General features: G+C 36.7%; 1 protein-coding gene across 1 annotated transcript in view; it reads left to right on the top strand.

Moving 5' to 3' along the window:
• RSBN1 (round spermatid basic protein 1) overlaps positions 1 to 22,801 on the top strand; it is a 50,677-nt gene that overhangs the window by 12,073 nt on the left and 15,803 nt on the right. Inside the window, exons 2-3 of the mRNA XM_003805662.7 lie at positions 2,424 to 3,097; positions 22,645 to 22,782. Of these exons, the coding sequence (XP_003805710.1) occupies positions 2,424 to 3,097; positions 22,645 to 22,782 (812 nt within the window). The remainder of the gene's footprint in view (positions 1 to 2,423; positions 3,098 to 22,644; positions 22,783 to 22,801) is intronic.

Below are 22,801 nucleotides of genomic sequence, written 5' to 3'. Positions count from 1 at the left end.
TATTGGGGAAAGTATTTAGATGAATTTTATTTGGTAAGAAGTATACTTCTTACCAAATAAATGACTATTACTAAGTGTTTAATTCTCAAATATCTCAAATATTTAGTTGTATATAGAATAAAAGATGACTTTTTCTCTTGCCAGGTTAACAGTATTCTGATTAAATGTAAATTTTGGTATCTTATCACAGTTTAATTACAAGTGATATTTGCAAATAAACGGTTTTCATTTTATTGTTCTTAGAAGGAAATATTAAATACAATGAAAGTTATTTGGCATTAGTAAAGTCTTTGACTTGCTTTTTTAAGTATTTTCTTTAGAAGGTTTCGTAACCCTTGTAGTAGCTAATTGACTTGAAGTGATTTTATATGGAGTATTGGAACTGTCATATATTTACATATTGTACCAAGTAAATTCTTAACTCTAAAATTTGTTGAACTTGTTTTTCTAGATGTAAAAATAGGATTAATTGGAATATTTGTCTTAACTCCAAATTACTTCAATTATGTTAGAAAAAACGATTGTTTGGTGGGTAAATTCTATGCAGTAAATACTAGACCAAACTTGAAGGTTCGTCAGGACTCTACCTGGTATTTAATCCTGAAAGTTTCCTGCTAGGTATATTTTCCAATTAGTAAACAAAAGATGCCATTCCATCTTGGGCTTGTCAATCCATGATAATCCTTTAAAACTTAAAAGTAAGTTTTTAAATTATAAAAGTAATATGTTTATTTTAGAAAATTAGAAAATACAGATAAGCAGAAAAGCTAGACATTTAGAATTCTACCACCAATAGATAACTACCATTAATAGCTTGGTATATATTTCTCCAGATATTTTTCTGTGTGTGTGTGTGTGTGTGTGTGTGTGTGTGTGTAAAGCATCTATAGATCAGACAGACTTTTTCATCTCTTTAGGTCCTTTTCTTCTTTCTGGGAATATTTTCTCCTAGACCTTTACATGCCTGGCTTGTCTTATTCTTTGGGAATCACTCTTAATGTTACCTCCCCAAAAGAGCTTCCCCCAAACTTAATGCATCCCACTTATCACCATCTGGTACTTTCTTTTTCTTGTACAATTAGATCATAAGACCCAAGAGATGCCAGGCACCATGGGTCACACCTGTAATCCCAGAACTTAGGGAGGTAGAGGCAGGAGTATAGCTTGAGCCCTGCCTGGGCAACATATGGAGACTCCATACTCCTCAAAAAGAGGGGAGAAAAAGATCCAAGAGATTGGGGATTGTGTATGTCCTAGTCAGCATTATGGTCCTAGTGTTCAGAAGTATACCTAGCACTTAGTAGGTACTTAAATGTTTGGATGAATTAATGTTTATATAAAAATGGGATCAGAATGTACATGTGTTAAGTGCTCAGGAGAGAAAGGTAAGGTATACATCCCTGAACTTAGATTGCTGACAGTCTAGGGGAGGGTGTAAAATGAAATTTTAATAACACAGAGTATAAGTGCTGAGATGGGGATACAAAGCTTAAGGGAGCCCGTAGCAGGAGTAGCTATCCAGATTGGGTGGGGAAGAAAAGGCTTTCTGAAAGAATGAGTCTAAGCATTTTGTAACCTTCTAATTTTTATGTCAGTTTTTTCATCTATAATATACTTTATAATGGCTGGGTAGTGTTTTATAATATGTAACTACCAGAGTTTAATCAGTCCCCTGTTATTAGACATTTAGGAGCATTCCCTGTTGTGTCGTTTTAAATAATACTGTCATGGATATCTTTATATAATCTTCAATTATTTTCTTAGATAACTTTTACTTGGAAGTGGAATTTCTGGGTCTGAGGATTAGAAATATTTTTTAAGACTTTTAACATGTATCATGAAATTGCCCTTCAGAAAGTTGTACCAGTTTATACTTCCAGCAGTAGTAGTTGAGAATGACCAGAAACCGCAGACTTTGCCAACTTGATAGGAAAAAATGATATCTCATGGCTTACTTTGCCTTTGTTGATTTACCTGTATGTATCATAGTAATTCATAGGCTGACAGCAAAATATGCCTAGCTTAAATTTAAATTTTATGATAACTGAACAAAAGAATCTATGTTGTTACATAGATTTCAGAATCATCATATTTAGCTATTGTATAATGTTTCATACCATTGCTATATCATGATTTATTTAACCATTCTCTGTTTTTTGGATGTGTGAATTATTTCTGATTTTTCTCCATTATCAGTAATATACTGCTTTGAAAAATGGATACCTTCAATTTTATTCTTTTCTTCAATCCAGAATATTATTATATTTTAAGATCTCTGTCTCATTTGTTTTCTAAACACATAAGTTGTAATAGCAAATTCAGAGAAATTGAGGATAGGCTATTTAATGAGATCAAGTACCTTAAGAAGCTTGTATGTTGACACTAGTCCTAGCAACTAACTTCTTTTTAATTATTGTGGCCAGAAACACCAGATGAAAATGGTAAAACCCAGAGAGCCGATGATTTTGTCTTGAAGAAAATAAAGAAGAAAAAGAAAAAGAAACACCGAGAAGACATGCGAGGAAGACGCCTTAAAATGTACAATAAGGAAGTACAAACCGTCTGTGCTGGCCTGACCCGCATCAGTAAAGAAATTCTCACCCAAGGACAAATAAATAGCACTTCAGGACTTAATAAGGAGTCCTTCAGGTATCTGAAAGATGAACAGCTGTGCCGATTAAATTTGGGTATGCAAGAATATCGGGTACCCCAGGGAGTACAAACACCTTTTATGACTCACCAGGAACATTCTATTCGTAGAAATTTCTTAAAAACAGGTACTAAATTTAGCAACTTTATTCATGAGGAACACCAGTCCAATGGTGGTGCTCTTGTCCTTCATGCTTACATGGATGAACTCTCATTTTTGTCTCCAATGGAGATGGAGAGATTTTCTGAGGAGTTTCTTGCTTTGACATTCAGTGAAAATGAGAAAAATGCTGCTTACTATGCTTTAGCAATAGTGCATGGAGCGGCTGCTTATCTCCCAGACTTCTTGGACTACTTTGCTTTTAATTTCCCCAACACTCCAGTGAAAATGGAAATTCTGGGCAAGAAAGATATTGAAACAACCACCATTTCAAATTTTCACACTCAGGTAAGATAAAAATTGTTGTTAAAAATTATTTAGTAAATACGATTCTAAACAGAATTAACCTCTTTCTGTCGCACAGCACATACCAGCACATTTTTGATAACAAATTTATGGTAATAAAGGTGCTTCAAATTGTTTGTCTCTTCCTCTAATTGAAAAATCTTAATTACTGAGTTCGGGTGGGGCTTCTTCTTTACTGGAAGGAATGCTTTATACATGTTATGCATCATTACAAATCTTTATGGAAAACTAGCTTGAAAACTTACCTGGTCTTTCACAAATCGGGTAATGTTAGTATGGAGGATGTGATTGAGATCTGTTAGTCTCAGGATAACTTTAGTTAAGATTTGCTTTTATATCATAATAAAACACGTGAGGGCATGGGCCTGTTTATATGCCAGGTTTTTGGAGTTTTTATATCTCTTTCAGTAACTTGTTGGCAGTCCATCCCAGAAATATACCCCATTTATGTGACTTGGAAGTGTCATTAGGAAGAACGCCATAGCCTCTGCTCCTTCTGCCTATACATTGTTGTAGGTGAAGACATTTTTTGAAGCCTTGCATGGGCAGCTAGGCTTAAGTCAGCAGGGAAACGTCTGCTTCTTAACCAGTGGTTTTAACCAAACATTTTTTTCAGTGAAGTTATTTCAGGGAATAAGAAGTTAATAATGTGTCCTAGTTTTTTTCTTACTTGCTTTTCTCATAAGAATTGAATATAAATGGTCAGCTATAAGTTTCTGCAGTATATATTATAAATTCAACTTTAGTGGAGACTTTCACTTTTTAAACTTTTATGATTATATGTTCTGTTTTTTCAGGTTGTCTAGTAATTTGCTGCCATTCTTTTCCCTTAATATATATATATATTTTTAGGTAAATAGATTGTTGCCGTAATAAGACTCTCAGCTGCCTGAATTATAGTGGTTTCAAGCCACTTAGATTTATTTGAAACCTCCTCTAACTTGAATCTTTTTTAGTGAGTCTTACCATTTTTGCCTCCAATGAGGGGAGTATCCAGTTTAGATTTATGAGCTTCAGAATTTCTCTAATTGAAGTTCTCTCTGCAGTAGAGAGAGCAGGAGCAGCCAATGTGGAGAGGTCGCAAGATGGGGCTGCCCAAGATGTTGGAACACCATGTGCAATAAAGGGCTTCGTCTTGGATTTTGGCCTTATTACCACAACCAGGTACCGAAGTGCTGACTTTTGTAGTAGATTTTCTTTTTTCATTTTCATTTTTTTTTTAAGTTTTGCCCTTTGAAGGTCAAGGAATCCTATTTTTATAAATATTGCAGATGAGACTGAAAACATTTCTCTTAATATAGTCCATAATCCCCATAAGTTCCCTATTTAACAAGGAAAGATATTGCTGAGAGCAGAATCAACATGCTCTATCATTTTTTTAGTTTAGAAAAATGCAGCAAACTTTCTCTTTTGATAGACCAACAAGCATTTCTGAGAAATAAGCCAGAAATTTGGGGGAAAACTGTCCCAGTTTTGTAAGGGTGACTTTTTAACATTCATATTAGTTAAAGTGGATCAAATTTGTATGTCAACAGACAGTATCCAGTCTAAATAGTTAATAAAAGAAAATATCTTGAAATATTCCCTGCTGATTTTTGTCCTCCAATTAATTTTTTAAAATGGAGCTGAAATTTAAATGACTGTACCAACAACTTACCTTGATACTTACTTTGAGATTTAAAAAATAACCACTTTTTAAGAACATTTCAGATTATGATTAAATTAGATATTAAACACTTCAACCACATAAGAATATTGAGGACTGTTGAATGAGTCCTGTGCTCTGGTGGTCCTGGAACTTAATTTTATTTATGAATTTTCAGTCATTAGAGAAGAGTATGGTGTGGATATGGGAGGTTGGATTAGCCCACTAAACTTTGAAGTTTGCAACTTTAGCAGATGTTGGGATAGAAGTTAACACAGTAGTTCAAATTGATTTAGCACTTCATGGTTTATAGAAATGCTTTCACATTCATATCTGAATATTTGAAACAACCTAGTGGGTAGGTAGGTAAGCAATTTCATCTGTGTTTCCCATGGAAGAAACTGAGGCTGGGAGATGTTCATTGTTTGTTATCCAAGGTCATATAGCTAGTAAGTAGAAGAGTCCAGATGCAAACCCAGGCCACCTGAACAATGTTCACATCATTTTACCATGGAGAAGAGATTAGTGCTTTTATTTGTCTAACACTCTGGTCAGTGAAATTAAAGTATCTCCGTGTGAAACAGCATGCAAAAGGCTTTGTTTCTAATATTTTTAACAAATCCCTTTAGATCGTTGGGAATTAAACAAATACCTAGGGCAGTGTGGACTTACCTGAAGTCTTTTGACATTTTGTTAAGTTCTGTTAAACCTAGAAATAAAGTCAAATAAATTTTTTATTGCTTTAGAGACATAGTTATTGGAAGTTATTTATAGTTTAAATATGTAGCCATAATAATTATTCGTGACTATATTTCAAGATAGTTTATTCAGCAAGCACTTACTGAGAACCTACCATGTACTGGGCACTGTGTTCTTAAAAGGACTAATTGATGAGCTCAGTCTAGTGGGAGAGATGAGTAAACCAGCAATTGTAATACAGAGTACGATTTGAGTAGAGGTACGCATAGGGAAAACCCTGTAATAGAGGGAGCACTGTCTGTGTTACCTAATGCAGACTTGAGGTAATTCGAAAAGGCATGTTAAGCCATGTGATGCTTGAGTACAATCTTGAAAGCATGTTAATACTTAACTTGGTAAGAACATTTTAAGCGAATAACAGCCTATGCAAATACACAGAGGCATTTGAGAATGGGGCACTTAGAGGGAGCTACAAATAGGTTGACATGGCAAGAGTATGCACTGACTGTTAAGGGATGGAAGGAGTTGAGACCAGAGAGAGAGAGACATGATTAGGATTGTGAAGAGCCTTAGATGACATGCTTTTTAAAAGTTGGTACTTTTTCCTAAAGATAATTGGGAGTCATTGGTGAATTTTAATAGGGAAATGCTTGCTATCCATTTATGTTTGCAAAGATTACATAATAGTGTGGAGGATGGAATTGGTGGTGCAGGATATGAGATTGGAAGCAAGAATACCAGTTAGTTACGATAGTAACCACGTCATAAATGCTCCACGTCCAAACTGGTACTGACATTAGAGAGAAAAGAAAGAAATTTGAGAAATAATTAGAAGGTTGAGATTTAACTAGTCTTGGTGAGAGAGAGAGATAGTCTTCAGATGTGGTTTGGACAAATGGGTGGATGGCGATGCTGGTCAAAGCCAATACATGGTTGAAAAAGCCGGTTTCTGTGGCTAGAGGGTGTTGATGAGTTCAGTTTGAGATATTTTGAGTTGAAGGTACCTGTGGGAATTTACGGTTAGAAATAACTGTTAGGAGGCTGGGCATGGTGTCTCATATCTGTAATCCCAGCAGTTTGGAGGCTGAGGTGAACAGATTGCTTGAGATCAGGAGTTTTGAGACCAGCCTGGTCAAAGTGGTGAAACCCCATCTCTACTAAAAATTCAAAAATTAGCTGACATGGTGGCGGGCGCCTGTAATCCCAGCTGCTTGGGATGCTGGCTTGAACCTGGGAGGTGGAGTTTGCACTGAGCCAAGATCGCGTCACTCACTCCAGCCTGGGCGACAGAGCAAGTCTCAATAAAGAAAAAAAGAAAAAAAAAAAGAACTCTTAGGAATTGAATGTATGGATCCAAGTTTGAGAGATGTGTCTAGGTTGGAGATGCAGAAGTTGAACCCATTAATGCAGGAGATGCAGAGATGCAGAAGATGGAACCAGCAATAGCAGTGGAAAAGAGATGAAACTAAGGGTGGAATCTTGTGATGCATCCACAAGTAAGTATGATGAGCATGGGAAAAGACCAAAAAGAAAGGCAGGCAGAAGAAAGACTAGAAGTTTTCTGCATTTTAAGAATGAAGTGTTTATTTTATCCATATGAAGGATCCAGTAAGTAAGGATGGGAAAGTGGTAGGTTTATCAATTAGGAATTGAATTGGAGACATTATTAAGATTAGTGCTTTGCAAACCGTGGACAGCTAAATACTATTGTAAATTATGCCTTTTCTTTAGAACCTTGCTACTAAAAGTTTGCTCTATGTATGAATTTGGCACCACCAGGGAGCTTGCTAGGAGTGTAGACTGGGCTCTTACCCAGATTTTCTGAATCAGAATCTGCATTTTTAAAAGGTGATTCATATGCACATTAAACTTTGAGAAGCTTTAGAACTCAGCTCCTCTAAGCAGGAGAAAGTAAAATGTAGATTTTGTGCAAGAAAAATGAAAACTTCTGTTATTTTTATATTTTTAAATTATTGTGGTGGCTAAAGCTAGGATCCACATATAGGGTTTTCTTTTAACATTCTAGAAAACTTAAATGTTCTAATACCAGAGCAGAAAAATTTATATGTCCATTGAAACAGTAAGCTGATCCTTGTTTGATTACTTAACTCTTAGCAGTTGATACAGGATAACTTTATAAAGTTGAGTTTCCTTCCTTCCTCCCTTCCCCTTCCCCTCCCTTCCCTTCCTTTCTTTCTCCTTTCTTTGATGGGGTCTCGCTCTGTGGCCCAGGCTGAAGTGTGATCATGAAGTGTGATCATGGCTCACTGAGGCCTTGAACTCCTAGGCTCTAGTAGTCTTTCTACTGTTTCTTACTCCACTGTACCCCAGTACATAAACTTCAGGAAGTGGTGGAACTCAACTTGTTCTTCGCTTTCAGGTGCTATTTCCAGTGCCTCAGCCTCTAGAGTAGCTAGGACTACGGGTGTGTACTACTACAATTGGCTAATTTAAAAATTTTTTTATAGAGCCAGAGTCTCACTATGTCGTCTAGGCTAGTCTTGAGCACCTGGTCTCAACGGATTCTCCTGCTTTGGCCTCCTAGCATGTTCGGATTACAGGTGTGAGCACTAGCTTTGCTTATAGTCTGCATTTTCTGGTGATGCTGATGTTGCTAGTAAATGGACCACCAAGGCCATATAGGTCTCAAAATCTGTACATAAATTGCAAGCGCAAATAATAACAAACACTAAAAATACAGTGAAGTTAAAAGGGAATTGTTTTCAATATCACCTCTGAGATCTTCTGGCAACTAAGTAATTGAAGGATGTACATGGAGAGGAGTGTGTGTTATGTGTTTGCTGGGGGTAGGGGAGATTGGCAAATCTGCATGTTTTAAGTATCTTTTTCAAAAATTTTCATATATAATTTTGAGGTTTCACTGAGAATCAAAGCTTTTTAACTTTAGGTAGTTTTATTTCTTATATTACTTTTATTACTCTATAAAATGATAATGTTCTGTAGCATTGGCGTGTACAATTTTAGTGTCTACGGTTCCAGAGAAAAACAAAAAATGTTATTCCCTCGTTGTGTGTTGGGACAAGGCGTTATATGGGCTTGTTATATGCACTCTGATCTTTGATTGATTAACATTTTATAATGAATTGGTAATACTAATAAGAATAGAACTAGTAGAGTAGTATATAGCTTGGGAAATAGCTCAGAAACCCTTAAGGAACTGTATGCATTATTAGTGTGTTATAGAAAAGGAGAAATAAACATTTTAAGTAGCAGGTTTTATAAAATAAAATGGCATAAATAAAAATGGTAGGCTTGATTCTTTTTTTTTTCCTCTTATTTTAAGTACTCACTTTGACCCAGTCACACTGTTTTTTCACTATATATTTTAAAGTAGGAATGCCTTTCTATTCACAAGGCACAAGGTTAGGAAGATCGCTGGCTAGTTTTTCCTTTCTGTGTTTTAAAAAGTCAGCTTGAATAGGCTTCTTCCTGAAACGTGAGTTCTGTGGAATAATCCACACCCGCTCTCAACCCCCATACACAGGGTTTTCCACATAGTGCTTTTTTAGCTTGGTGTTCTCCTGAGTTATTAACAGATTTATAATTGTCCTTTGTAGAAGCTCTATGTATTGGGGACACAGTTGAGCTTACTTAATTCAGAAATTCATACAGGATAACTGTGAAGTTGAGTTTCTAATTTAAACACTACATATGTATTGACAGCAGTATATATATTCAAAGATAATTGTTTAACATTTTATAGATATTATAAAGAGAATAAATTTTATGCAAAACTATTATTTTTTTTAATAGGCATATTTCTCTTTGATGCCACATCCTTCTCCCCTCCCCACTTTGCCTTCTGATTTTACCAAAGACTGCGTTTTTCCTGTTGGCGTTATGTCTCCTGCTTCCATGGCAGCTTTAGTTTTTTCTGTTCTTTGGTCTCGTACTTACCTCCCTCCAGTCCTCCCAATTCTGTTTGTTCCTCCACTGTGCTCCAGTACATAAACTCCGGAAAGCAGTAGAATTCAACTTGTTCTTTGTTTTCAGGTGCTATTTCCAGGCCAGAGTTTCCCAAACTTGCCAGATCCTAAGAATAATTTGGGGTTGCTAGTTCAAATATACATTAGACTCTCAGGTTCCTCTTCTGGAAATTTTGGTTCATGAGGTCTGGAGTGAGGCATGAAATAAGTACCTTGACCGACTTGATTCCTATGATCAGGCAAGTTTAAGAAACACTGTTTTAAACCATATACCATCTACCATTACTCTAGTTCCTTTCATTTGACCTGTAGATAGCATCTTTTTAGAATTTCAGAGCATCATAAACTAAGAGATAATCTTATCTGACCTCTACAGTAAAGTGCAAATTTTAAAAAATCATGTTTTGATTGGCCATCACTGGGGACTTTGTCTCTTCATGACATTTTATAATGCTTCCCATTGGGTTGTCAACATTGCCTGGGAAGCCTACTTCTTTTCTTTGTTTAGCTTGTTTACCTGTTCTTCATAAATACTATTTAAACTTTATCTGTATACATCTTTTCCTCATTCTCTCCTGTTACAGTAGAGAAGATATTCTATCTCCTCCTCAAAGGCTAATTTGTCAGGCTAATTTGTCTACTTGTGTTATGAATACCATCCCTTAGCCTGCTAAGGTTTTTAAAAAACTGTTGTCAAATATACATAGAATTTACCATTTTAACCATTTTAAAGTGTATAATTCTGTGGCATTGGTTATATATATTGTTCCATTACCACTACCGTTTCCAGAACTTTTTCCTCATACCAAACAGAAACTCTATACCCATTAGCTTAGGATCTTTGATGTCAGTTACCCGCTACTACCCCTCCAACCTTTCCCTTCTCCATTCCCACTCCCCACGTAACTAAAAGTATAAAATATATTAAGCGAATTTCTGCTTCGTGTCTTTCCCCCGCTTTTTTTTTCTCTAAATAAACTTTTCCTTTCTCCCTAGAAGTAAATCTTTATTCTGAATTTGTGGCTTATCATGTCGTTTTATCTTTTAACATTTTACTAATACCAAATGAACATAAAAACAATACTTGTACCTTTGTATTTTAAAACTACAGTGTATTGTGTGTATCATTCTGCAGGTTATTTTTGTTCAACATTGTTTTTGATTATTTTGATACATCTAACTCTACATTAATTTTAACCATTATATTTGGCATTTTGTTGGGCAGCTGTATCACTGTTTTTGAACACTTTACTTTTCCTCTGCTCTCAAACAACAGCAATCAACACAGAAGACTTCTTTGTCCAAATGTGGGAGATTTCTCCCCCACAACAAGCAAGCAATCAGTTCTTCAGCAGACACCAGCTGGGTGTCATCCAATTCAATTCCGACACTACCCAGAGTCAGTTTTGGATCCCAGATAGAGGGCTCAGTCCCCAGGACTGACCCCTCCTTCCCACCAGTCACAAGTCCAGGCCTCTGGAACTTCTGACCAACTGGCTTCAAGTTGGGGTTCCCACGATCCCCTCTTTGAGTTCAGTGGATTTGCTAGAGTAGCTCAGAGAACTCAGGGAAATACTTATGTTTATGGGTTTAGTGTGATGGATATGTTAAAGGGTGCAAATAAACAGCCATATGAAGAGATACACAGGGCATGGTCTGGAAGGGTCCCGAGCACAGGAGCTTCTTTCCCCGTAGAGTTGGGGTATGCCACCCTCCCAGCAAATGTATGAGTTCCTGTTGATCTTCCTGTCTGCTTCCACATGTTCAGCTATCCAGATGCTCTCAGAACCTCTTCAGTTTTTATGAAGCCTTCATTACGTAGGCTTGATTGATTAAGCCAGTGGCCGTTGGTGGTCAGCTTGACCTTTAGCACCCCTCCCTGGAGGTTGGGGGTAGGGCTGACCGTCCCAACCCTCTAATTGTACCTTTATTTTTCAGGTGACCAGCCCCGCCCTAAAGCTGTTAGTCAATATTAGCATACAAAAATAGAGCTATTTGGAGATAACAAGGAGTTTAGGAGCCCTACCTCAGGAAATAGGGATGAAGACCAGATACATATTGCACAATATCACACTCACTATTTATTCTCCTATTCTTGGACATTGAGGTTGTTTACAGTTTTATAATATTATGGTGTTACAGTAAGCATTTGTGTAAATGTCTTTTTTTGGGTCGGGGTGGGGGCAAGGTACAGGGTCTTCCTGTGTTTTCCAGGTTGATGTCAAACTCCTGGCCAAGGGATCTTCCTATTTTGATAGGTCTTTTTATCCACGCATGTATCCTGGGGTTTCTATTTGTCCTTTCTCCTGTCTGGCATTCCATGACTCTTGCCTGAATTCAGTAGCTCAATCCTCACATCTGAAAAATTTTTCTTTAACTGTAACATTTGATTGATGGGTCATTTTTCTTAGCTTTATAAAGGCATTGCTTCAGTGCCTTTAAACTTACAGTGTTGCTGTTGAGAAATCCAATGCCATAATGATTCCTGATTTTTTTTAGCTGTTCTGCTTTTTTCTATCTGGAAGCTTTCAGAATTTCTACTACAGAATGTCTGAGTACCAAGGATAATGTGCTTTGAGATGGATCATTTTTCTTTAAAAAAAATTACTATGAAATATTTCAGACGCAGATATAAAGAATAATAACAATCACTCTGGCCCAAGAAATAAAACATCATCAGTGCAGTTGAACCCTACCCCCCACCACCCTTTTTTATGTGGAAATCCATCCTTTATGGAGTTTTTTCTTGTATTACTTGTTAATTTTCTTTCTCAGTTATCGTTTTTTTCTGAAACTTTTATTAATTGTATATTAGGCCTCCCGATTGAACCTCAATTTTCTTATCTTTCCTATTATATTTTTCATTGTCTTTTTTCCTGCTTTCTGGGGGTAGATTTAACTAGCTTCTTAATGTTGATTAATGTCAGCTGTAATGTTTTCAGTTTGAGAGCTTGTTCTTGTTCTCTGTTCCTTTTTTAATAACTTCCTATTGTTTCATGGATACAATACCTTTTTTCATCTCTCTGATACTAATTATACTTGTTTTTAAGTTTTCTTTTATACTCTTAAGTTGTTCAAGTTCTTTTTTATTTTTATTTTAGTCTTCTGGTTATGTTTTCATCAAACATGGTGATCTGTTCATATTGAAACATGAGTCGTTATAAAACATTAGAAACTCTGTGAACACATGGGTGGGATTTGTCATTTGAAGACTGGATAGGGAATGTGGTCATATTGTGAGAAAAGCTCTAAATATTAGTGTTTAAAGATATTGTTTCTTGGGCCTTTAGTTTCTACAGCTAAAAATCTACCACATTTTTGTCAGGGGATGGAGTAGGTTACACACCTGTCTGCTAGAATTCTTGGAAGGAGGTAGGCGATTGCATTGTTAAATAACTGGGATTTTGCTTAATTCCCTGCTTCCAGTATAATGGTTCTCTCCCTTGCTTGTGCCTTGTATCCTTGTGTCTGTAGTCATTTGGTTCACTTTTACCACAAATAAGGTGAGGAAAAAGGAGCATGGGATAGGAAGGTAGAATGTAAGTGGAAGGGTCTCACTGACTCAAGCAGATTTTAAACCCACCTTTTTTGTTTTTAGTTGCATGCTTTGTTCTTGCCTTCTATAAAAGTTAGCCAGAGTTCTCAGTTTGCAAATTTCCCTGTACATTTTTCACCTTCCAAAAACATTTTGATAGCTTGTATCTGTAGTTTTTACTTCTGTTCTCTTTGACTATCTGGGATTTTAGCCTTGCTATTTTATTCTCACTTGAGTGGGATTTTGATAAGGAATAGAAAAAAATCATACATCCAGTCTACCATGTTTAAACAGCAGTCCTCTTCACCTTTTCATCTTTATCAGATTCTTCCTATTAGTGTTGAAACATGATCACACAAAAGAGGACTTAAATGGAAAGATATATTACTGTGTTCCTGGGGAAGAAGAATCAATATCAGAATGACAATTTCTCCTAAGTTATAAATTGAACACCATCCCAATAAAATAGAAATAGTTGTTTTTTGAGACAACCAAGCAGATATTGAAGTTTATATGCAAAAATAAGTAGGCAAGAACAGCCAGAAAAGAAAAAGTAATGATGGAGGAGTGCCTTACCTGGTACCAATATATTCTAAAGATTTAATTATTAAATCAGTGTAATTAGTTTATGAGCTCTGTTCAGCAAGACAGAAAATTTAGAAATAGACTACAGGCACTCACCACCACGCCTGGCTAATTTTTTGTATTTTTTTAGTAGAGATAGGGTTTCACCATGTTGCCCAGGCTGGTCTTGAACTCCTGGACTCAAGTGATCCGCCTGCCTTGGCCTCCCAAAGTGCTGGGATTACAGGTGTGTGCCACAGTACCTGGCCCCCAAACAATGGCTTAAAACAACGCAAATTTAGTTTCTTACAGTTCTGAAGGCTCTGAGGGAAAAAAATCAAGTTTTTGCCTTTTTTAGCTTCTTGTGTCTTACATTTTCTAGCTTGTGGCCCCTTCCTCCATCTTCAAAGTATATTACCCCAGGCTATGCTTCTATCATCACATCGCCTTCTCAGATATCTCTTGGCCTCAGTCTTTAAAAGACACGTGTTATTACATTTAAGCCCACCTGGATAATCCAGGAGACTCTCCCCATCTCAGGATCCTTAATTTATTCACATCTGCAGAGTCCCTTTTGCCATAAGGTAACAGTCACAGATTCTAGGGATTAGGTTCTAGGGGTTAGGTTCTTTGGAAGCCGTTTTTCAACCTATCACATTCTTCTGGCTCATCATGTCCAAAACAGTGAAACCTGATCCTCCTCCAGAAGAGAGAGTAGTTGCTCTTTCAGGTTCCAAAGTACAGAACCTGGTAGTCATCTTTCATACTTCTTTCTCTTATCTATCATATCCAATCTTTGTCCACATCTTGACAATTTTATCTCCTGTATAATTTTCAGATCTCTTTGTTTTTCTTTTAAAAAGAAGTCCCTATTTAAAATCAAGTTATTAGCTTAGCCTAACATTTCTTATTTGGCATATTATAGAATACTCCTAGCTGATCTCTTTACTTTTTGTGCCCCTCTGAGAAAACTAAACAAACAAAAAACCAAAGGCAAATTGGGTAACTTTCCTTCTTTTCAGATCCTTTAGTGGCTTTCCAGAATCCTTGATGTGATCTTCTAGGCTCTCCATAATCCAGCCACAGCTGATTTTTCCAGTCTCATCTTTATTTTTCTCTTTTGCTTTCTGTGTTTATTATCATTAGCTTTCTTTTAGATCTTGGAAAGGGCAATGCTTAAGAGATTTTGTTTCCCTCTGAACTTGTTCTTCAGATTTGAGCTCAATGTTACTTCAAGGAATACTTTATTCCCCGGATCAGGATCCCATGTTCTTTTTCATAGTGTCATACATCTTACATTCTGAAGATCAAAGTTTATAATTAAATGTTTGTTTAGATTAGTGTCTGCCTCTCCTTACTAGACTGTAAGCTTCAAGTGGCCAGGAATAGGTCTGGTTTGCTATACCTGTGTTGAGTACAGTGGCATAAAATATATGTTTATGTGCTATGTAGTGACGTTTCAGTCAATGACAGACTGCATATGTAACGCTGACTCCATAAGATTATAATGGAGCTGAAAAATTCGTATCACTTACTATATTTACTATACCTTTTATCATTATTTTAGAACATACTTCTACTTATTAAAAAAAAGTTAACTGTAAAACACCCTCAGACAGATCTTTCAGGAGATATTACAGAAGAAGGCTTTGTTATCATAGCAGATGATAGCTCCGTGAGTGTTATTGCCCCTGAAGACTTTTCAGCAGGACAAGATGTGGAGATGAAAGACAGTGATATTAATCATTCCAACCCTGTTGTAGGCATAGGCCAATGTGTGCATTTGTATCTTTGTTTTTAACAAAAAAGGTTTAAAAAAAGTAAAAAAAAAGTTTTTAAGTAGAAAATACCTTACAGAATAAGGACGTAAAGAAAGTATTTTTGTATAGCTGTACAATGTGTTTTAAACTATGTGTTATTACAAGAGTCAAAGAATTAAAAAACTCATAAAGTTTATAAAAATTACAGTAAGCTAAAGTTAGTTTATTATTGAAGAAAGAAAAATTTTAAAAATCAGTGTAACCTAAGTGTACACTGTTTATAAAGTCTACAGTAGTGTACAGCAGTGTCCTAGGCCTTCACATTCACTCACCACTCACTCACTGACCCATAACAACTCCCTATTCTGCAAGCATGGGAAGTTAAATGTGTTTAGATACATAAAAACTTACCATTGTGTTTCAGGTATCTACGGCAGGGGTCCTCAACTGTACTGGTCCCCCAGTACTGGTCTGTGGCCTGTTAAAAACCTGGCTGCAGCAAGCTATAATAGCATTGCTGCTTGAGCTCCGCCTCCTGTCAGATAACCTGCAGCATTCGATTCTCATAGGAGTGTGAACTCTGTTGTGAATTGTGCATGCGAGGGATCTAGGTTGCACACTTCTTATGAGAATATGACTAATGCCTGATGATCTGAGGTGGGTCAGTTTCATCCAGAACCATGCCTGCCAACCCCCCGCCCTTTTCCGTGGAAAAATTGTCTTCCACAAAACCAGTCCCTCATGCCAAAAAGGTTGGGGACCACTGGACTACAGTATTCAGTACAATAACATGCTGTAAGTTTTGTAGCCTAGGAGCAATAGGCTATGTCATATAGCCTAGGTGTGTAGTAGGCTATACCACTTAGATTTGTGTAAGTACAATCTGTGATGTTCTCAACCACAAATTGCCTAATGACATTTCTCAGAATGTATTTCTGTCATTAGGTGACACATGACTGTACAATAAACTTGTGGTAAATGAATGACACCTGCTTTCCTGTAACTCATGTTACAGGCCTCCAAGTATTTGAAGACTGTTGTGTCCCTCCTTTAATCTTTTCAAGTTAAATACTTTTGAAATACTTTTGATTTCTTGCATTCTTCCTCCATTTTGTATGGTTTGCAAGTCCCTAATCACTTTAAATGTTCTATTTTGGGTGTGCCCTAGTTATAGATCTATTTTTTAGGCCAGATCGGGAGATCACACCCCAGATGATATCTCTGTGCAATGCAGAATATTGCCTCCTTCATTACAAAGTATACAAGGTATAGGCTAAAAAACCATAACAATGAGGACCAATGTGCAGTGGCTAGAACAAAAGTTTGTCTCTTGTTTAGCAGTCCCGAGGTAAGCAACTCTGTTCCTTGTTGTCATCCAGGATCCTAGTTTCCTTCTGTCTTTAATTTTTGTCGTTCCTACTGGTGGTGTCATGTGCATGATTGAGACTAGCTCTTTACCACTCTGTGTTGCAGCCCTCAAAAGAGAAAAAGGAAGTGGAGGGCAAGCCACTTCCTTACAAAGGTATGCCCTGAAGATTGCATATGTAACTTATGTGACTGTCTCATTGGCCCAAACTTAGGCACAGGCCGCATTTAGCTGTCAGGGAGCCTAGCTTATTGGCCATATGCCCAGGAAATTTTCTTACTAAAAAGAAGGAATACTTTGCTTGTTTGGCATTAGTTTCCTACAGTTGGTGAATGTTTTTTTGTTTTATCTATTTTTTTCTCTCTTTTTTTTTTCTTGTCAGCCTTTTCAGGTTGAAAGTTGGTGCATGTTGAATTTCTGGTCATAACTGCTGTTCATTGTTATGCTGTTAATTATTTAAATGTATCACAAACATTTGCATTTATTAAATTTTTAAATGCAAGTGATAGACTGGTAATCAGCAGTTCTTCTTCTCCCCCCCACCCCTTTTTTTTCTTTTTGCCAGAGTTTGTGGTTGATTACTTCATTTCTAGCCTTAACATACAGAAATTCAACAAATATTTATGACTACATACCAGGCACTTTGTATTACAGATATATAATATTGAATAATACAGATTGTTCTCTTTCACAAAGTTTGTATTCAAACATATTGCTTGATTTCTTTTGTGAGTGGTTTAAATTGGGGGTTGGCAAACTTTTTCTATTAAGGACCAGATAGTATTTTCTGCCCTTTGGCCTAAAATTTATGTAAATAATTCAAACAACCCAATAACAACAACAACGAAATAATCTGATTTAAAAGTGGGCAAAAGACCTAAATAGACATTCTGAAATTTGAAGACATACAACAGGTATATGAAAAAATGTGCAACATAATTCATCATCAAGGAAATGGAAGTCAGAACTACAATTAGATATCACCTCACCCCAGTTCTGGCTGTTAACAAAAAGACAAAAAATAAATGCTGGTGAGGATATGGAAAAAGGAGAACTTTTATACAGTTAATGTCAATCTAAATTAGTACAGACATTATGGTCAACAGTGTGGATGTTCCTTAAAAAATTAAAAATAGAACGACCACATGACCAAGCAATTCCACTTCTTGGTATATGTCCAACTCAAGGAAATTTAATCAGTATGTTGAAGATCTGCGTTTCCATGTTTATTGCAGCACTATTCATAACAGCCAGTTTGTTTTTCTTAAAAAATAGTTGTCCTTGACCATTTTTTGAAACGTTATTCTTACATCATTTTAATTGCATTACTTCTTAACTCATCCTTTCACAATTTCTTTAGCTAACTCTTCCTCCTGTCTGTCAAATATCTGTTTTCCTTTAAGTGCAGTTCTTGGTTCTGTCTCTTTCTATTCTTTCTCTCACTTAAAAAATTATATGTTATAGACAATTTCCAAATCTATGCATCTATTCCTTACCTTTTTTGATCTAGTTATAACTCCAGATCTAACTTACCTAAAATCTGTAAATGTTATGTACTTTCGTTCTTTGAGCTTGAAACCTTATTTTGAGTCATTTTATACCATCAAGGAAATATAGGAGTTGTAAAGGTGGACAATAACATGTGAAAACTTGTGGAGGCAGCAGAAATTATTTAGAATTTGCGAAATGTATATTTAGAATGTGGCAAATGTGGAGAATGTGGCAAATCTTGGTCTGTTATTCCCTTGGAATAATAGATCAGGAGGGGCTTTGTCTTCCTTAAAAAGGATTTTCTAGTTTGATGCTACAGGTAATATGGAGCTACTAAAGGATTTAAAATGGGAAGGTTGAATGATAAGATGTTTTTTCCTAGATTATTTGTAGCAGTATGTAGGATGGCTCTTGGGGATAGGAATCCTGAAGCAAGGATACTGGTTAAGAGGTTTTACAATTAGGTGAGAAATGATAATTTCCTGAATTAAGGCAGTGGTACTGCAGATTTAGTTAGAAGGATAGATTTTGATTTAAGTGATGAGGAAGAGGGATTTATCAATTCCTGATTTAGGACCTGAGAAAATGAATATTATTAACCGGCGAAGTACATACAGAAGGAGAAAAAGAAGGTTTGGGAGGGGAAGGGAACCTTACAAAAAAATGAGCTCTGTTTTGTAGGTATTAAATTTGAGGGTGTCTGTGGGCTGCCCAGGAGGCATTTGTATGTTAAGATCTGAATCTGAGGCAGAGTTTTAAGTTAGAGATGTAGATATGGAATGTAGTAGGGTACAGGTGGTAGTTAAATCTGTAGTATAATTGAAACCACCCACAGATAATATGTGGAATGAAAACTGGGCCAACTCTGCAACAACCATGTTTTGGAGAGGAGGAAGCCTGGAAAGGGAAATCACGAAAGCAGGTGATTGAAAAGCATTCCTTGAATTTGGTTGCGAAGAGGTCATCAGTGACTTGTTTCAGGGGAGTGGTATGGGCAGAAGCCTGATTGCAATGATATGAGATGTGAATAAAAGGTGAGGTGAGGCAATAGAGACAGGTAATACAGACTAGTATTACAGAAGTAGGATTCTTATGTGAAAAAGGTATATATATCTTGGTGCTTTTGATGGCAAGTTGCAGGATAGTCAATTTTAAAATGGGCTTAAATGACGAAAGAGATTTATTGGCCTATGGAATGGAAAAGTCCAGAGGTGGGATTGATAGTTTGAATGTTTCAGGCCTGGGGTTTGCAGGCAGGGCTGGTGGAAGGACTGGGATAGAGGATGAGAGTGTGTTTATGAGAGAGGGATGAACCTTGAGGTTTAGGCTAGATATGGAAGCAGCTGAAAGAAGGAGGGGACTGATAACTGAGAAAAAAACGTAGGTCACAGAAAGCTAGAGGTCTAATTTCATGTAAGTAAAGGAATGAAAACAGGAAGGTTGTGGTTTACTAATAAGGGCTTTCTCTAGCTGGGCTAAGTTAGCTACAGTTATCCAAATAGGCTTTATACATTGCAGCTTTCAAAATCCAGTCCTAGTATTTTGTAGCATAGTTGTTTACTTGATGGCTCTTCTGCCAGGAAATAAAAATTGAACATTGTTAATTCTTTGTCACTCATGGATACAACATTGGTACTCACACAAAGGTGTGAACCTGAAGATCCTCATAAGATGAGAAGCTTTTCTTTGTGTATATATGAAAATAAACATGTTGGTCTTGGCGAAATTATGAGGTCGCTATATTTTGTGGTCATACCCTTTCTTTGTCTTCTGTTGCTCCCGCCTTCCTCTTTTTTAGGTTTACTTTTTATTCTCTTTACAAATAGGAAAAGATGCTTCATATTTATTCATGTCACATGTTGATTATTCTAGGTGTTTACCTTTCTAAGTTGTCTTCAAGTTCAGTGCTGTTGAGTTTAGTGGTGTTTGAATTAGGTAAACTTGGAGTGGTGTGATATAAGAATATTAATTCAGTCTCACTTTGTGTGTAAAATTTAAAGCAGTATGAATTCCTTCAAATTAATAATGCATTGAGTTGTATAATCTCAGGCCAAGTAAATTGAAAACTGCCACATGGCAGTGTACTTCTTTAGGATTGGTCTTGAGTTTTGGCTGCTTTAAATTAGGATAGGTCTTAAGAGTCACTTCTGGCTGGGAAAAAGATTTTAAAAAGATCATGATAGGTCTTTAGGACATTTGTCCCATAAAATGCCTGTATAGAGAGAAAGCCTTTCTTAGTAAAGGAATTTCTGAGACTGGGAATAGTTGGGAGAGGTGTTTGGGGGAGACTGATATTTCTTTTTTTTTTTTTTTGAGACGGAGTCTTGCCCTGTCGCCCAGGCTGGAGTGCAGTGGCACGATCTTGGCTCACTGCAAACTCCGCCTCCCATGTTCAAGCAGTTCTCTGCCTCAGCCTCCCGAGTAGCTGGGACTACAGGCATGCACCACCGTGCCTGGCTAATTTTTGTATTTTTAGTAGAGACGGGATTTCACCATCTCGGCCAGGCTGGTCTTGAGCTCCTGACATCATGATACACCCGCTTTGGCCTCCCAAAGTGCTGGGATTACAGGCACGCACCACCGTGCCTGGCCGAGACTGATAATTTCTTATTACCCCTAAAAGCATATGATTCCTAGAAATGTTGCTGAAGGTTAAATCTACTTTAGTTGTTTTAGAGTGCTTAGAAAGGTTAGAATAATGATTTAAAAAGACTTACCTTTCTTCCCCTTCCTTATCTCTATATCCCATGATGAGCCTTTATTCCATGCTGCCACCCCTGGCTTTTTATGGCATGATGATCATACCAAACTTATGGAAAGTAATTCATATGAATATATATAAAGTAATTCTGGCCTGGGTGGCTGCTGCTTAAGAATCATCTAAAGTGATCTTGGGGGGAGGATTTGTAAGGAATTAAAAAATCCCTACCCCTGCTATTTGAGAACAAGATCTACGGCCTTTTTTTCTGTGTATATATGTGTGGGTGATGTTAAATTGTCTATGGAAAAAAATTGATTCTAAAAATGCTGCTAAAGAACAAATGGTGAAGAATTGTGGTAAGATATCCTAGATGGTCATTTATGTAGACTGTTTCCTATTAAGGCAAAATAGGTGGTATTTAAAACATGACAGTAGATTCTTTAAATTTTTTTTAATGTTCATTAAAGAGCCATTTTATATAAAGGTACAGCTATATGTTAGGCTTTTAAATTTAATCTGCATTTTAACAGAGGTAGAAAATGTTAGGTAACTGATCTGAAGTGGAAATTCTGGTTAAATACAGCATTTCTAGTCTAGTCCATTGCTATGTACAGGATCCATCTCTCTATCCTTGAGAAACTCTAAATTGGAGATTACATAAGATAAGAACATACATGAAATGACTAGAGGAATAGTATCAGATTGTATGGAATTAATGATAGATTCCATTCAAATGCTAGATAGGATGCTCTGGGCTGCATATTTATGTAGGATATGTCCTAAATTCACTGGAGAGTTGATATAGAGAAAATATATGTTGCTCATAGGACAACATTAGACTTCAGAGAAGGGAGAGATCATGGAGTGTGACCAGAAAGACTTCTGGAAAAAAAGAGCTTTTGAACTGCTCTTTGAAAGATGGATACGATTTGGGTTGACAGAAAAGAGGACATTCCAGATTGGGCAGATTCAAGAGAAAAATCACTGGAGGTAGAAATAAGTTTGTCATAAGTTGAGTAGAGAAAAAGATTGGGGCCAGGCTTGGTGGCTCACACCTGTACTCCTAAAACTTTGGGAGGCCAAGGCGGGTGGATCACTTGAGGTCAGGAGTTCAAGACCAGCCTGGCCAACGTGTTGAAACCCCATCTCTACTAAAAAAATACAAAAATTAGCCAGGCATGGTGGCGCACACCTGTAATTCCAGCTACTTGGGAGGCTGAGGGAGGAGAATTGCTTGAATTGGGAGGTGGAGGTTGCAGTGAGCTGAGATCATGCCATTGCACTCCAGCCTGTGGGACAAAGAGTGAAACTCCATCTCAAAAAAAAGGAAAAAAAAAAAAAGATTGGCCTGTCTTGGTAACAGTGAGCCTCGTATCCTGGTATCTGGGCTAAAGTGAAGACTTTGAAGCTAGGGAGTACAAAATGAACATGGAAGATTAATATGACTATGGTCTTTTTTTCTCCCTGCCCTGATGATTTTACTTTTATATGTTTTTTTCTTAAATAAAGATCACACTCTAAAATATTACAAAGTTAAAAAAATCATTTTTAGAGAAGATTAAGTATTAAATAGATATTAATGTCTTCAATATTTCTTTGAGATGTTCAGGTTAAATCACACATTGAAATTTGCTTGTGGCATATGTATTAGTGTATTTGTCAGTGTGCTTGGGTGCCTCTCTGACTTTATTCAAGGTATTGACCATTCAGTTCTTAGTTTGTAGAAGAAATGGCAACGTTGGAAACAATAACCTATTTTAATTCTTTAATTATATTATAGTTGTACCTCGGTCCATTTTTCCCTCTTTTGTTTTATCTTAGGTCAACAGGACATACTGCTGTGGCACCTACCGAGCAGGTCCTATGCGGCAGATAAGTCTCGTTGGAGCAGTAGATGAAGAAGTTGGTGATTATTTCCCGGAGTTCCTTGATATGTTAGAAGAATCACCATTTCTGAAAGTGAGTGTTAATTAAGATT

This window comes from Pan paniscus, chromosome 1 (assembly GCF_029289425.2).
Source record: "Pan paniscus chromosome 1, NHGRI_mPanPan1-v2.0_pri, whole genome shotgun sequence".
NCBI classification, from domain to species: Eukaryota; Metazoa; Chordata; class Mammalia; order Primates; family Hominidae; genus Pan; species Pan paniscus.
Note: the sequence above shows the minus strand (reverse complement) of the source record. Positions and strands in the feature narration are given on the sequence as shown.